The sequence below is a fragment of the Girardinichthys multiradiatus genome, chromosome 3 (assembly GCF_021462225.1).
Source record: "Girardinichthys multiradiatus isolate DD_20200921_A chromosome 3, DD_fGirMul_XY1, whole genome shotgun sequence".
NCBI classification, from domain to species: Eukaryota; Metazoa; Chordata; class Actinopteri; order Cyprinodontiformes; family Goodeidae; genus Girardinichthys; species Girardinichthys multiradiatus.
Window position 1 is genome coordinate 40,966,517 of NC_061796.1, and position 17,251 is coordinate 40,983,767.

General features: G+C 36.9%; 1 protein-coding gene across 1 annotated transcript in view; it reads right to left on the minus strand.

Moving 5' to 3' along the window:
* Positions 1-202: 202 nt before the first annotated feature.
* The window catches only part of agmo (alkylglycerol monooxygenase), an 80,072-nt gene continuing 63,023 nt past the window's right edge, over positions 203-17,251 (minus strand). Inside the window, exon 13 of the mRNA XM_047360043.1 lies at positions 203-794. Within this exon, the coding sequence (XP_047215999.1) occupies positions 714-794 (81 nt within the window). The 3' untranslated portion in view covers positions 203-713. The remainder of the gene's footprint in view (positions 795-17,251) is intronic.

Genomic DNA, 17,251 nt, shown 5'->3' on the forward strand with positions numbered 1-17,251 from the left:
ACAGCACCATCTGCTGTGGACCATTTGTTACTCCCACACAAGATCTGAGGGCTGTGAGGAATAATTCATCTGCTGTTTTGAAAACTAAACAAAGTTGACGAGCTGTAGACATGAAAAAATATAAAACAAAATTAAGTGTTGCATCAGTGTTCATATAATCTTCTTTATATGTAATTTAAGGAAATAAAAACAGGCGCAAACAAAGAATTTAAGCTATTTATTGCAATGAGCAATGGAAAACAGACTGTACATTGTTAAGCAATAATTCTGTTATAGCTTTGAAATTAACAGGCTTCAGTATGAACAGCACTTGTTTTATAGGAGGTATGTGGTTGTGTAGTGGAAACACTGTGAAGGGTCCTTCACTTTGGACTGCAACACCTCTGATGGCAGTGACATTTTAAACATGATACTTTTAAAACGAAAAAAAAAAACAGCATAAAGTAATGGTTTGGAAAAATTGTCACATTAATACATTTTTGTTAATGGCTCATTTACATATTAAAGTTTTAGTTATAAACATGCTTGAAGCAGCTGCGCATTAAGGGTTAAAATCAAGCAGAAGCTGAACCCATTCCATTTCTCCTTTCTAATAATAAAAACTACAAATTCAAAGTTTTCTTTTATAGATAATTTTAAAGGAGATCCAAACATGTTAGCATGAAATTATTTAAATTCAAATGTCTTCATTCTCCACGGATCTCGGTGGTGTCTCAGTCAACTTTCTTCTTGATGCAGAGCAGCTGGGAGAAGCTCTGCAGAGCCCAGTACAGCAGCGAGAGGGAGACAAAGGCCTAGACAAGAACAACACACAGGGTTAGAACTGCAGGCTTAATGCTTGGGCTGTTTTAAATGAACACATGACTGCGAGGCACTGAAATGAGAAGAATATCAAACTGTGGGAGAGGATGACTCATAACGGGTTGGACATCTGCTCAAATCAGGGAGTCAATCTGTGGAGGCGTTAAGGTGGGGATTTAAATCAATGAAAAGTCACAAGTTAGGAGACAAATTACAAATGAGGAGAAAAAATACAGGAGGATCATGGGAAAAAGGAATAATGTTCAGTTATAGTAGTTCTTTGTTTTTTCTCATCTTGTTTAATTTTTAATTATAAGAGTCTTTTATTTTATTACTCATGATTTTACAAAAAAGTTAAAAATTAACGTTTCTGTAATTAAGGACAACTGCCTTTTTTATTATCACATAATTTTTTTTAAATCACAGTATTTTTTCTTTTGACAATATTACAAGGGTTGTATTCAACTGAAATTAATTTGGGTTTTAATTTATTATTGTTTAAATAAACAATATTTTTGAAAGGCATGTAATTAAATAACTATGTATGTATATTCCATAATAGCACTAATATAATCTATTTTTGTTAAAATGTAAAATAAATATGTGCTTTTAATAATACTGATATGTGTCCAGTTTTCAGACTTAACATGTTCAAACTAAATAATTTAGTTTGCTATTGCTTAAGAAAAACAAATGAAGACATCACATTTAATAAACATTACAATTTTTATTAAATGGTAAACGGTTTATCAATACAATGTTGAAAGTGTAGGAGGATGGAAACAAAAGTGCAGAATGAAAACTAGCTAAATTTATCTGTAGAAGTAAACTTACTCATTGTATATCAGTTGTTTTCAGTTGTTTTCCTTTTGTGTATGTACCTATTTAATTTGGGGAAGCTGGTAGGCTGATAGCCATATCATCTCCACATGCAGATAGCTAGCCTGTATTAGGTGGTTTATTTTGCTAGTACACACGGCCAGGCCCGCTGACAGGTTTGCCAGGGCCTGGGACGGCAAAGTCTTTCAGCTCAGGTGAGGGGAATGGGTGCTACCTTGTATTCCATATGACGAGAGAAAACTCCATTGACTTTCTCAGTTTGTCCAAAATTGAAATTTATTTCTGTTTCAGCAAAAATATGACGTAACATATTAAATACGTTTTTTCAAATTAAGTTGCCTTAATGGCTTCTAAAATGAAAATTGACTCAAAACTGATAAACGTCATTTGAAAACACATGCTCAGGTTATTGAACACCAGGAGGTGGTGCTTACTACGAGGCCACATCAGTTGTTAAGCAGAACCAAGTTGTAGAGTTGACAGAGTGAGAATGTTCTGAATGTGGTGTGATTGAAGATGAAGGCTGGACAGCCTGGGCTGATGTGCAGGAAACAACTACACCACTGTGTTTTTCAGAAAATGTAATCCGAATAACGGGCTGGATTATTTTCAACTGCAAGTACACCATAGGTAAGAGACTGCTGTGTTTTTGTTTTTGACCTGCTCCATAGAGATGCCTCTGAATCCAGCTGAATGTATAACCGGTCAGCGGTGGGTTTTTTCCTAAACTTATATCCTGATGTTGTGATAAAGATCTGAGCTAAAGCCTGGAGCAGTGATGGAAGTAGTGGAGACTATAGTCAACCATCAGTCAGTACAATTGTTGATTGATTGATTGATTGATTGATCGCTGAACAAAGAGTCACAGAGATTTCTTTAGCATGTCACCCTACTGCTTGTAGATGTCAAGGAATGTGACGAGTTCTGCTCTCCTCTAAGTGGTATTTGATCTCTTACATATATTGGAAGAAAAAGTTGAAAACAGTTTCAGTAGTTATATACACTATTTTGCCAAAAAGAAGCAGAACAAGCAGTACTAGGCATGCAGAGTGCTTCTGCAAACATTTGTGGATAAGTCGCTCTCAGGAGCTCGGTGACATCCAGCATGGAACCGCAATAGGATGTCTCCTGTGCAATAAGTCCAGTCGTAAAATTTCCTTGCTACTAAATATTTAACAGCAACAGGGTCTATTCCCAACTTTGTATAGAGTCGATAGATAAAGACCTTCACACTTCATGTCTTCAGATTAGTGTTGCGTTTTTAAAAAACTGTCGTCTGGCTCACATAAACAAATGCACAAACTACTGCTCTGCATTGAGGACTTAATGGAAGCTTAGGGTTTGCTAGCACAATCACCCTTCTTTGTTCAACCCACTGTACACGCTAGTGCATACGTGATATCCCAAAGAGATAGAGTTTACCTCCTAAACCAGTATACATCTTGCTGCAGGTATTTATACACCCTCTACAAGTTTTTCCAATTTAGCATTTTCTAAAGAACAGTGCACCGAGACCTACATGGAGTTAGTTTATCTCTGGTTCCTAGAGTTTCTAACAGCAGCAATAGAGGCAGATCTTGTTATACTGTGAGGCAGACACCCTGTCTACTGTTAGGACATAAAACTTTCCTTTTCATTAAGCTTATAATTAGCTCAGGAAGGCCTTAAGCCACTCTATCTTTGTAGTTATGCTGCATTATCTACAGTGATTGCATTACTTTATTCTCTGTTTTTTTCTCTTCATAGAAGTTGCATCTGGCCCTGAGTTCTGTTTAGCTGTGATACCTGCATGAAGGGAGCCATCAGCTGACCTAATCCTAAAAATAACTTCATTTTCTCTTCCTATAGATGATACACTTCACTCTCTCTTTCTGTATTTAACATTCTTTCTCTCCTAGACAAGCAACTGAAAGTTTTCCTGTGACTAACTCTGTTATGTACTCCATCTTTTATGGCATACTACTACTACTACAGCTACTGGCTTAGAGCTCATATGTTTAGCTGTGTTTCTTTCCTAAATGAAGCCACTAAAAGAGCTACTGCTGCCTTTGACTCTTCTGCCTTTGACTTTTTTGTAACACAAAGTGTATTTTTGTGTGCTCTGTCTTCTCAAACCACCAGATGATCAGATGATCGCTCACACTGAGCCATGATCTGCTGGAGGTTTCGTCCTGTTAAAGGGAGTTTAACTGCATTTGCCACATTCATGCTTAGTATGAGGAACTGCTGCAGAGTTAACAACACAATGCAATCAATTTGTAAGATGTCTTGTAATGACATCTGCTGTGATTTGGCACGTATACATAAAGTGAACTGAATTAGATTCAAATTTAGGTCTAAAAAACTTTATTACAAATGCTATAATCAATATTTTAGCATCATTAGAAATCACTGCTGCTGTTTATGGTTTAAATAAAAGCAATTAGATCATGTAGGTTAGGTCAATTAAATTTAAAAAGGAGCTAAATAAAAATGCTCAGGGTTTATCCAACATGTGTGACTGGGCATCTGTTACTTAAACAAAACAGTGAGACTTGTGATATGTTGCTGGTCTCAGGATAATGTTAAAAATGCAGCTCAGAGGTTAAGTAGCGGGTCCCGTCTCCTGACACTCTCACGACCGAGTCAAAGGGGTTGCAACCGTAGGGGACTATGCTATTCAAAGAAAACAGGGTGAGGGAGGGGGTCTCTTTGCCAGAAACAGCCCTCGTCTCCACATCTTGCTGAGTTCTGGCCCATAAACTGCATCCTACATCTCAACTCAAGCCAAAATCTGAACGCTGTCCATCACGGCACAAAAAATAAATAAATTAAAACTCCTGATGGGAGGGGGAAAAAAAGCTCTTTTTCCTCCTTTTCGGCACGGCAGCTGTTTTCTGTGAGAGCTTGACGTCCTTTCTCTATTTTCTGCCTCTCAATACCTGCTCTGAGATCAGCCTCCCTGCTGTAAGAAAACAGGAGCGAAGTGATCGATGAGCCAAAGAAGCAGAGGGGACTTACTCGACATGAAAACATGTCAAATTTCTCCTTTAAGTGACACTGATCCACATTCACAGAACAACTTGTAATTTTAGGATGTATATAAAACTGTTTTGCTAAGTATTTACAGATGACCTCAAGTGGACTTGCAAAAAACAAATTATTGTTTTGTTTTAATTAAAGGGATTTTTATGAAAAACAAATAGTTCTTTATTGAATCAAATTATCCTAAAAGATTTTAAAATGCTTCTTGAACATATAGAGAAAATGTTACACACATTATTATTATATTATTATTATTATTATTAGATAATGCAGAGAGGTCGAACTTTTTATTCCAGTTTCACTTTAAAATGTTGGAATGTATGTTATGTAACTTTTGCATTTTATTTTATTTGAAATGTACCAATAGATGTTTTTTAATTCTCAGAATATTTTTAAGATTTCCTTAAATAGTTTTAATTGTATTATAGTTATAATTAATTCTAATATTTTATGATACAGCTAAATTAAATAATTAAGAGAAGCACAATACAAAGAAAACTTCATTATCAGGAATTGTTCATTTTTTGTTTGACACAAAATAAATCTTTATTATTTGTATTAATATTATTAAGTGTTTAATGTATTATATTTAAATATAATATCAATTAATATTAGTATTTTGCAATACATCGAAACTAAATACATCAAAGATGACAATGAAAAACAATAAAAAAACAATGAGGAAATAGACGCACATTTTTATATTTGGTAGGTGTTTAGTATTTTATAAACATAAAAAATTATTATTAGAATAAACTTAGAAAATTATGATAGCAAGGAAAGGTGGTTTATTGACAAATTTATGAAGGTTGGGCACAAAACTAGTAAAGCAAGACCCCTATCCCATCTGGCTTCAATACAGTCATTTTTAAGCATTAAATAAATGAGCAAGAAATCAAACATAGAAATTACTAACTTCATTGAAATGTTCAACTCCTCATGTATTAATACGACGGCACTGCATGTTGGAAGAGCTTTCTTACACATGGTTTATTCTTTTGATCACACGTGTATTCAAATATGAAGGAGTAGTAAGATCTGTTGGGTAAGGTTATCAAAACAGAAACATAAAAGTATTACATTCCTGGTACAACAGAAATCAAATATGGAAAAAAACAGTTTTAAAAGACATGAAATGAAAACAAAAACTAACAAGGGATACCCTAACAGACGTTTTTTCCAGTTAAAATATTATTCATGATTAATGATTAATCCAGCAGCCATTAAGGTTCTTAGGAAGCTTTTCACTGCAATTCAGTATTTCGCTTGAGCTTGTGGTTTTGTGTGGTAGTTTACAATTGGACCAGAAAAAGCTTGAAGTTAAAGATCACTCTGCTATCATCAAAAATTAGATTTTATCCAATAAATCCAAATCAAACATGAGTGGCTAAAAGTCCAAATTCCCTGAAGTCAAAACAGATGGAAGATTTCCAGAATGACAAGCTGCACAATGGGTTTTTCTTTTTCTTGTGATTGACAACGATGGAGAGCAGAGCGAAAACTTGGCAAAACCTCACAAATAATTTTTCACTCAAACAGGAGACCAGAACATGACAGGGAGTTTCTATCAAAGCTGCATGTGGAGGGCACCTATTTTTCTTCTGTTCATCGCTCCTCATTTATCCTTCATCTGAGCTACATTTTAATACACTCTGAGGAAGTCCATGTGGGACAGATTACAAGTGAAAGGAAGCAGGTCTGATCGTCCACAAATAAGCACCATGATCTTTTCTGAAGAAAAGAGGTCAGTAGATCGACTCACACTCACTTGGTTTTGTGCAAAGGGAATTTACCAAAGAGTAGTAATGCAAAATGTCATAAGTATGTGGTTTTTGTGAGCAGCTTCTCCTAGTTTATTTAACTCGGGCTTTCTTTGCTGAAATGCAGCTCAGAGAAAAATCTAAAGAGTTTAAGGAAGGATTGATCAAGTTTTTTGAAATTCAAATCTGAGGAGCAGTTATAGAAATGTTACCTTGCGACAAGATGACCCCGGGTTCTAATAGCATGTTATCTAACATTCAAAATCTAAATACTCAAACACAAAACATAAAAAGGGGTGTTTCACTGCTGTTTTGGGTACTGGAGCACATTGGATGGGGTCTTGCTTGAAAACCGCAGTCACCTAAAAAGGGAAAGCTGGAATGGATGACACTGCACCGATAAAAAGTCTTGCTGCCTTAACCTTAAAAGACAGCTTGTGATTTGTGAAACCTTTACTGTATTGTTAAAAGCAGACAAAATATAAATTCTTGGATCCTTGTCAAACTACTGCATTTCCTTTCAATGACATAAGGAGACAATACCATAGGAAAATGTTTCAGCATCATCTTGTAAAATATTTGACACTGCAGCAATCAAAATCTGATCAGCAGACAAGTTAGGCTGCCATGGACTTTTCTTTTGTCATGACAAAAAGTTCTGCTTTAAGAGGTTCTACTCCTCTCACGTGTATACTGCCACTGCTACAAAATAAATATTGTAGCAATAACTCAATAACCCTACTTGATCTCAGGCTGTGCAGATACTTCACTAACCTCGGGATGCTGAATGCTTGAACCGTAAAGTGAAACTGATCACATGGCTTGCTTGGAAATGTTATTTCCACACTTTCAAGCTGATCGTTAACATAGCCATGACACAGCAAAACTGTGTTAATTCCACACCCTTGATCCCAATACTCATGCACTATTTTAACCAGGAGACAATCAAAGTGACAAGCATCCTTCAAAGATATGCTAGGACTTGGTAGTCCACAAAATTTGCTCAATTATCAAATTTTTAGACTCCGGTAACCAAGTGTTTTTCAATACAGGAATATGCATAAACAAGATAGGAAACAGTGTGACAGCATTTTAAGTTTTCTTTAAAACGTTGTTTAAATTTCTCTGTTTTGAACCACATGTACCATCTCTTCTCTTGAGAAAGTATCATTACACCCCTAACCTGGACATATTCCTGTCAAATTCATCAAAATAGTGAAAAGTACAAATTTATTTTTGAGTAAACATCTGTAGAATTTTTTTAAATGCATGTAAAGTAACATTTCTTGATGAAACTGTATAATTTCTCAAATATTAACCACTTATTTTGGACTGTAATATTAACAAATGTTTAGAAGCTCACTCTGGCAAAATCCCATCAATAAGGGACATTGGGTGCTGCTGATGAACACAAAGCATCACGGAGATCCAGTAAACATCCACTCCAGAATGGAAATAAACTTCCAGCCTTTAGAGAGTTAACGTTGAAGACCCTCACTTCTCTCCAACACAGCTGCACTCATGATTGAAATGAAAACAAGACAGAATGGCTGCTGTCAGACACGTGATATATGACCCGCAATGGGATGTTTCCAGAGCTCCCTCTCCATATGGCTGCATACAGTCCACCAGGCCTGAACTGTATTTGAAAATAATTCACAATGCACTGCAGAGGTGGGTGCACTGTGCTGAACTTGTGGAAATAAACCATGGAAGTATTTCTTAATAGTTCCTGACCATGCATTCTGAGACGTGATACACAAAGCTTACGAAACAGAAACTGTAAAACCACTGATGGTTTGCATTTTGTTTTGAGGATTTGGTAGAATGGGCTGAACAGCAGCTGTGTTCTTCACACAATAGGAATAGTCAACTGCAAAGAGGTGCAAGGAATAAATGTTTGAAACAACTGTTTCTTTACAATATATAAAACATTCACTAAGCTTTTCTAATTATTAACAGTTTGAATAATTGCTGGACTTATTAGTATTTTAAAAAAGGTAACAAAACATATAATTAGGGAGTTTAGGAACCTGCAACTCAAACAATGTATTTAAGTATAAGTGGGGACAAACCAAAGAGCTGTAAAAGTAAGCAAACCAAAGACGGAAAAAGAAACAGCATTTGTAACTGAAATACATAAATTCATGCTTTGATATTAGTCATTGTGTCTATGGTAATTGATATATATCTTTATATGTAGTTAATTGAGAGCTTTCATGGGTAATTCTTACTGAACAAATGATTAAAGAAAGGAGGGTATTGCTTGAAAACACGTATAAGATAATACTAATAAAATAACACTAGTATGATTCTGAGCTTTAGTGTTAGTTCAACATAACTATTCCTAACAAAATAATAAACCTACTATAAAAAGTTGCATACAAACAAATAAGCTGTATGCTCTTTCATAGCATCATTTTAAATCATCATAGACTGGACTGCCTGACCACACATTAATTTCTTGCACATTAATAAATAGATTTTCTTTTTAGTCTCCAAACAATTCTTTCCCATTGCTTCTTCCTAAAACTCCTATAGCACAGACAGATTAATCCACTGTGAAATACTGATTATGGTCAAATGTATTAATATGTGAAAGTCAGTCAGTCATTTTCTACCGCTTATTCCATAGTGGGTCGCGGGGGAGCTGGTGCCTATCTCCAGCAGTCTATGGGCGAGAGGCAGGGTACACCCTGGACACAATATGTGAAAGTAATTTTACAAATCTGTTTTCCTTTACAAATAAAGAGTTGTAAAAATATTAATAATATGTTATGTTAATGTTAACACTGAAATAATGGTGAAGGACAGAGGCTGAATTGTGTCTTCAGCTTCCTGTCTGTCTGGGTGATATGACCCACTCAGCTGAGGTCCTGTTTCCCTCACAGACAGCCATGTGTGGAAGGAAAAGCAAAGTTAAAACATTAGACCTTTAGTCCTTTTCTGCTTGATAGGCCTATTTGGTGAAAAATCCAAACGTTTTTCTGATCGGTGATTGCACAATAAATAAGGTTCCACTGACAACAGCACTCGTTAATGTGGATCCTATTTCTGAGTGAAAAGTGTTCTGGTACCATTAAAGTGTTTTTTTAAAGGAAATTCTACTTTCTTAAGTTATTGATACAGATTTATTTGGGTAGGGAGAAAGCGAGAGACTTTCAGCAAATAACAGGAAGGCTGAAGATTACTCTCATTACAGTTTTTAAAGAGTAATTAGAATCAGCCAAATTTATTTACAGGTCAATGCTTCACAAAAACCCGAAATCAGCCACAAGGCTATGATCTTCACTCAAAATGAAAGAAGTAGCAGCAGAAGACCTAAAACATGTTAAAAGAACATCAGGAAACACAAAATAATCTAAACTAAAAGATTACAGATTACAAGAAATCATGACTGCTTAGAAGCAAAATGTAAAGAAATTTGTGATGATTCAAGTGAAGTGCCATTTGAAAAAATAAGCAACTTTACTGAACTACACAGACATTAAATCAGTCATTTATTTAGGCCATTTATGTGGCCTAAAGCACAAAATCTCCACAATAGTGCAGAAGGGTTGTGATCATTAACAGTGCTATGATATCCAGCATCCCATCCAAAGTAAAGCAGACAACAAACTTTAAAATCATCTGCGAAGCTACACAGGTCATCCCCAACAGTATTTGAGGACAAAAGAGATTTAATGAAAGCTGACATAATATTTTTAAATCCAACCATAACCTGCTATAGATATTTAGTTACTTAATGTTACATTTACAAAAAGCTCAAAAAGGGAAAATGTGGAAAAATGTCTGTCAGCACTGTTCACACACGGAGTGCTTCCTGTGCGTTCATTATGAGCAGATCTATAGCCTCTGCAGAGCAGACTCAGGAAGGATATGCTGAGCAGGTTAATGTCCCACCAGAGGGTCCGTGCAGCTTTATCTGTAATGCTGCCATGAGAAATATCGCAGTTACACTCCCACGCACTCAACACAGAGAGACGGACACGAAGCAGCCAGACCAAACACATGTTAAACAGCAGTGGCTTCATGTGAAAGTGTAGCAAAACACAAAGCAGTCTGATGGCGTGCCAGTTTTTAAATGCTACAGTTGTTTAGATGTTTTTCCTTCTAACATCTGGTATTTGCAGGCATGTACTTTGTGTCTCTTAGAGGACGGCGTGCAGGGTCAACAAAAACTCATGCAGATTACTACGCCACATTGAAAACATAAGACTAAAACCCAGAGGATGTCCATTTTCATGTGTCTTGAATTCACTTTACATCTCATCATACACCAGAATGGCCAAAATAGAGGTAAAGAACATGATGGTCGGCAGAAATGCAGAAACCCACGTAGAGAGCAAAACAACAGCAGTGAAAAAGTAATTCACTCCTAATAAATGTCATCTCCTATTGCTTTAAACCACATTACATGTTTAGGATCAAACATATCTTAATATCAGACTAAGATAACCCGAGTAAATACAAAACTCTGTTTTCAAATGATGATTTCATTAAACTGAGAAAAGTTATCCAAACCAACCTGTCCCTATGTGAAAACTATTCAAGCCCCCTTGTTAAATTATGAATGAACTAGTATGATCTAGATATTTCTCATTCAGTTGCGCACACACACACAATCACGCCTAATTACTGCCAGACCTGAAGAATCAAGACATTACTTAAATAGTACCTGTCTGACAACACGAAGTAGGTTAAAACTACTCAAAAACAACACATCTACAGAAATTTGAGAATGGATGGAAAACGTATTAACATCAGTCTGAAAAGGGTTATACAGCCATTTCTATGGCTTTGGGACTGCAGTGAACCACACAGAGACCCATTGTCCACACATGAAGAAAACATGGAACAGTGAGGAACTTCTCCAGCAGGGACCCAACAAAATTGCTCCAAAAATAAATAAGTCGCTAATCCTGGCGGTCACAAAGGAACCCAGAACAACATCTAAAGCACTGAAGTCAGGCCTTCAGTGCAATAGCAAAGAGACTGGGCAAAATGTCATCAATGGGAGAACTCCAAGGCCAAAACCAATGCTCATTCAAAGAACACAAATACACAAACTCTTGTTCACAAAAACCAAACATCTTGAAGATCCCTTTGCAACCTTTGCAAAGATATTCTGTGGACTGACTAGACAAAAGTGAAAGTTCTGGGACGATGTGTATACCGTTAGATCTGACATAAAACTAGCACAGCAAAACAACAGTCAGTGATTGTGGATCTATGGTTTAGGTTCTGCTTTGCAGCTGCAGGACCTGGATGAATTTCATTTTTGATAGAACCACAAATTCTGTTCTCTAGCTGAAAATTCTGAAGGATTTAAAGATTTTCACCATCAACTTGTGAACTGAATGAAGTCCTAAACAGTGATGTAAAAGACTCATTGCCAGTTATCATAAACACTAGACCAGTAGTTATAGATGTATGTAATAAATATTTAGGTGCAACAAAAAAGCAAAGATGCAATACTTTTGAAAGGGGGCAAATACTTTTTTACAGCACTTACAATGTGTGGCGACGACATGAGGTTAAAAATCTGTTGCGAAATAAAGCTTTTTCGTATTTTAATGGACCAAAGAAAAGACTATCAAGCGCAACATGTCTCCAATGACCTGTTAGTGGCACATCTTTCCCAAACTCCTTCAGTCTGCTCGCTGATACTCAAAGAGACGCTAGCTGACTCTTTTGTAGAGTCTAGTTAAAAAGTTTGGAGCCAAATGTTCTTGAAGTCATTTTGTTTTCTTGCCACATGGGTGGGTTTCTGTGTAGTCCAATGAAGGACTAATCAACAACAATCAGCTCATCTGTCTCTGTCGGCAGGAGCCAAGGAACTGGCACAGCAACAAAATCGGTAAACAAAGATCAACTGCAAAGTTACAGTTTATTTGGATAAGATAATGACTAGAAGCCTGAAACAGGATAAGAGCTTCTATTTTAAAGCTGAAAATTAGAAAATAAAGAGATCATTCAGGAGGGCAGAGGGGGCTATCATGAAGCAGAAAATGAACAGCATGCACAAAGCAGATGAGCATCCTAACTCACTGTTTCAACAAAGGCAATAATGTCTGCTGAGAGACATGTCAGGGCATCTACGTGAACAAAATCTGTCTGGTTTTAGGATTATGTTCTGTGGGTGTGAAAATAGTCAATTCTGTTTCTGGGAAAGCATTTCTGTGCTGATTTGCCCATTTGCTTTAAGTCAATAAACAACGGAAATCCTTTCAGTTTTGTAGAAGACCCAAGATGCAAATGGCAGAAGATCTAATCAAATGTAAATTAATATTATTCAACAGAATAACATTTTTTTTAAAGTTTTAATTAAAGCTCTGCCTATAGAAATGGCCTTGTCTACACAACAAACTATGTTCTTGTTGCCATTGTCTGATTTATGAAGATCAACACATCTGCCTTTTACACATTTATCTGCTTTTCCCATTTTGAAGAGAGACCCTACGTGTCACATCACATTAATACACAAGAGAAACAAGGAGTAAATGTTAATTAATAGTTCACACTCTGATCAACTTAAAAAGTAACACAGATTAAAAGATGCTTTAGTTACATTAGTTTTTAAGCAACTGTACAAAGGTGTTGATAACTGTGGCACTGATGATTTTGTTAAAATAACTGTTTCATAACATTGGCTTTTCCCCCACTGAATAAATTGAGTTAAAATTTGGATATGTCTACATTTTTCAGTGTGAGACCAAAAGACACATTTATTTAAAAGCTTTTCAGACATTTGTACCAGGAGTGCCAAGAAGTGTTTCATGAAAGACTAAAGCAAACCCGTTCACATAATGGTTTTTCACGTTTCTCTTTAGGAAAATATATAAAGTATCTGAACTGAGAGCACTTATGATCTGTTACAACCTGGACCTCAAACTCCAGGGACAGTTTTTACACTTCTGCAGTAAAACTCATGAATAGTAGCTTTTAAGTCTATTTTCTATCTCTATTTTAATTTTGTGTTTGTCTTTATGCTCTAATTTTATTACAGGCAACTGTTTTAATTTGGATCTAATCTAATTGCATTTATTAATGCATTCAGTTTTTTTATGTTTTTAAATGTGATTACATAAATGATTTTATCTTATACAGGCTGACAGAGAGACTTGTTTTGTTTTAGTCTTCATCTAAAATGAATAACTTAAAAGTCTGCAACACAGGATCTGAAGTCCTTCAGAGTTTGAAGCCCCCACAGCCTTGCATATCCTGGCAGCAGGAAACTTTTTCCAGCTCACTTTGGGCAAGATGCCGCAGCTGGAAATACTGTGAAAAAAAGTGGCTAAAGCTGCTCTCAGCAGCGTTGTGATACATTTACAGCAAATAAATATTTGTAATATTCTTAACTGAATATTAAGAAGTCTTTTATCATTTGCTTTGTTTTTATAAGCAGCTTTTGTTTTATGTGCGTTTCAGATGAGTTTCTGTCAGGTTCAATCAGCCTGAAGCTGCAGCTCTAAAGCTGTATTGCAAACTGCATGAGTTTTGAGTGATATAAAGCACAAAAGAGGAAGACAAACTCAAATTCAAGTGTTGGCCACATTAAAACTATAAATCCACAGAAGCCAAACTAAATTAGGCTAGAAAACTCCAAATGGGCCACTTGCTGTTATATTTCCATGGCTTTACCTGGCAAACGGTGTGACAGCATAAACTCTTTGACGGGCAGGATCCCCTGCACATTGACTGATAATATTTCACACTGTGTGTATATGAAAACCACCCTGCTGTTTACTTCAACAGAACAGTCCGACCCAGCGTTCTTATTTCAAACCCCCCTCCACTCCCATTTTCTCCCTGGGAGGAGATTTCCTTTCCTTTCCATTCCTGTGAGCTCTCAAATGATGTCATGCTCACCGAGTTTCCACAGCTCCAAATAAGCCTGTTAACCTCAGCACTGCCTGTTGCTACTACTTTTTCCTGCTGGAAAATAAAAAAAAGGGATCCAGCTAACCTCTCACACCTGAGCTTTAGTGATTGAAAAAGATAGCATCAGATAACAGAAACCTCCTAATCTTTACAGTTTTATCTGCAGGGACGCTGGAAAAGAGAGGGTGGGATTTGGCATTTCTAGAGAATGATAAGGTTGAAGATAAAGTCTTTTGGTGCTGAAGGGCAGCCTTTGTTAGGTATGACTTTAATATTATTCTAACCTCTACTTTTGGCTGGGAAGCATTTATCTTTCCTTTTAAACTCTGTCAGAGATGGCTCTTGATTGGAAAAAAACATAAAGATAAAAATATGGAAAATCTAACTTGGTTTAAAAATGTTTCTATAGATAAAAACTAACATTATTTAAAAATTTCTTCTGAAGTGTTTAATTTGCATGAGCTACTATTCCACATCATACACTCTTTTATTGAAAGGAAAGATTTTAGTAAATCTCAAAACAACAAACCAGAGCCTTCATCAAGTATTCTGTTTGGGTAAATCTACAAAAGAAACACAACAAAGACAATTAAAGTAGCTCTAACTATTAAAGTTAATTTATTCATCTATTGTTGGCATAATTATGTAAGAAACACGGTCTGCCTCTCTCAACCAGAGACAGGTGTATTTTTTATGAACTCTCCTTGTAAATTGCTGTGGCTTCACTAACAGCTAGTGGTCATTTAAGAGAAAAGCTCCAGAATTACGGTTGAATACAGTGTCTGCACTCCACTCTGGAGCTCGTTTTCAAGTGCCTTCAGGCAAAACCAGGAGCCCACATGGTTCCATTATTACAACCTCCATGCCACCACATTTACAGACTATTCTCACACACACCCACTGAGAGAAAATAAAGCAACAGATTACCATCCAATAAACTACTACAGCTCTGCAAACAAATTATCATCCTGCTTACAACTGGGGTAAAAAGAAAGTACACCCTGTTTCAGTTCTACAGTTGTCCATATCAGGTCAATTTTAAAATGATCCGAGTTTTACCCGGGTTTAAAATTATTTAACTCTAACCTCAAGTGAACAACACCACACCACAGTTTCTATTATTTATTAAACAAAGAAAAACTAAAAATCTAAGTACACCCTATGGTTCTGTGGCTTGTAGGACCATCTTCAGCAGCAATAACGTTCAGGACTCACTCTGTATAGCTGTCAGTCTTTAATATAGTTTTGGACACATTTTTGCCTCTATCTTCTTTACAAGGCTGATTTATTGCTTGCATGACCCAGTTTTGGTGGATCTTTGGTGACCTCGGACAGATAGCCTCATATTTTACATTTTAAAATGTTTTAGGATTCAGGGTGATGTGAAGTGTTAGTTTTTTCACACAATATTTTTTATTTAGGCAAAAGTTTAATCTTGGTCTTATCTGACCAGAGTACCTTCATCCACACGTTTGATTTGTCTCCTACAAGACTTACGGTAAACTCCAAACAGGACCTCTTCTTCTTCCAACAATAGATTTATTCTTGCAACTCTTCCATACATGCAAGAGTTGTGCTGTGCATGAAAAATTGTTGTCCTATGGACTGATTCTCCCACCTGAGTTGTGGTTTTTTCCATATCTTATATACAGGGGTTGGACAATGAAACTGAAACACCTGTCATTTTAGTGTGGGAGGTTTCATGGCTAAATTGGACCAGCCTGGTAGCCAGTCTTCATTGATTGCACATTGCACCAGTAAGAGCAGAGTGTGAAGGTTCAATTAGCAGGGTAAGAGCACAGTTTTGCTCAAAATATTGAAATGCACACAACATTATGGGTGACATACCAGAGTTCAAAAGAGGACAAATTGTTGGTGCACGTCTTGCTGGTGCATCTGTGACCAAGACAGCAAGTCTTTGTGATGTATCAAGAGTCACGGTATCCAGGGTAATGTCAGCACACCACCAAGAAGGACGAACCACATCCAATAGGATTAACTGTGGATGCAAGAGGAAGCTGTCTGAAAGGGATGTTCAGGTGCTAACCCGGATTGTATCCAAAAAACATAAAACCACGGCTGCCCAAATCACGGCATAATTAAATTAACTCTCCTGTTTCCACCAGAACTGTCCGTCGGGAGCTCTACAGGGTCAATATACACGGCCTGGCTGCTATAGCCAAACCTTTGGTCACTCATGCCAATGCCAAACGTTGCTTTCAATGGTGCAAGGAGCGCAAATCTTGGGCTGTGGACAATGTGGAACATGTATTGTTCTCTGATGAGTCCACCTTTACTGTTTTCCCCACATCCGGGAGAGTTACGGTGTGGAGAAGCCCCAAAGAAGCGTACCACCCAGACTGTTGCATGCCCAGAGTGAAGCATGGGGGTGGATCAGTGATGGTTTGGGCTGCCATATCATGGCATTCCCTTGGCCCAATACTTGTGCTAGATGGGCGCGTCACTGCCAAGGACTACCGAACCATTCGTGAGGACCATGTGTATCCAATGGTTCAAACATTGTATCCTGAAGGCGGTGCCGTGTATCACGATGACAATGCACCAATACACACAGCAAGACTGGTGAAAGATTGGTTTGATGAACATGAAAGTGAAGTTGAACATCTCCCATGGCCTGCACAGTCACCAGATCTAAATATTATTGAGCCACTTTGGGGTGATTTGGAGGAGCGAGTCAGGAAACGTTTTCCTCCACCAGTATCAAGTAGTGACCTGGCCACTATCCTGCAAGAAGAATGGCTTAAAATCATTCTGACCACTGTGCAGGACTTGTATATGTCATTCCCAAGACGAATTGACGCTGTATTGACCGCAAAAGGAGGTCCTACACCATACTAATATATTATTGTGGTCTAAAACCAGGTGTTTCAGTTTCATTGTCCAACCCCTGTGTGTATGTATGTATATATATATATATATAT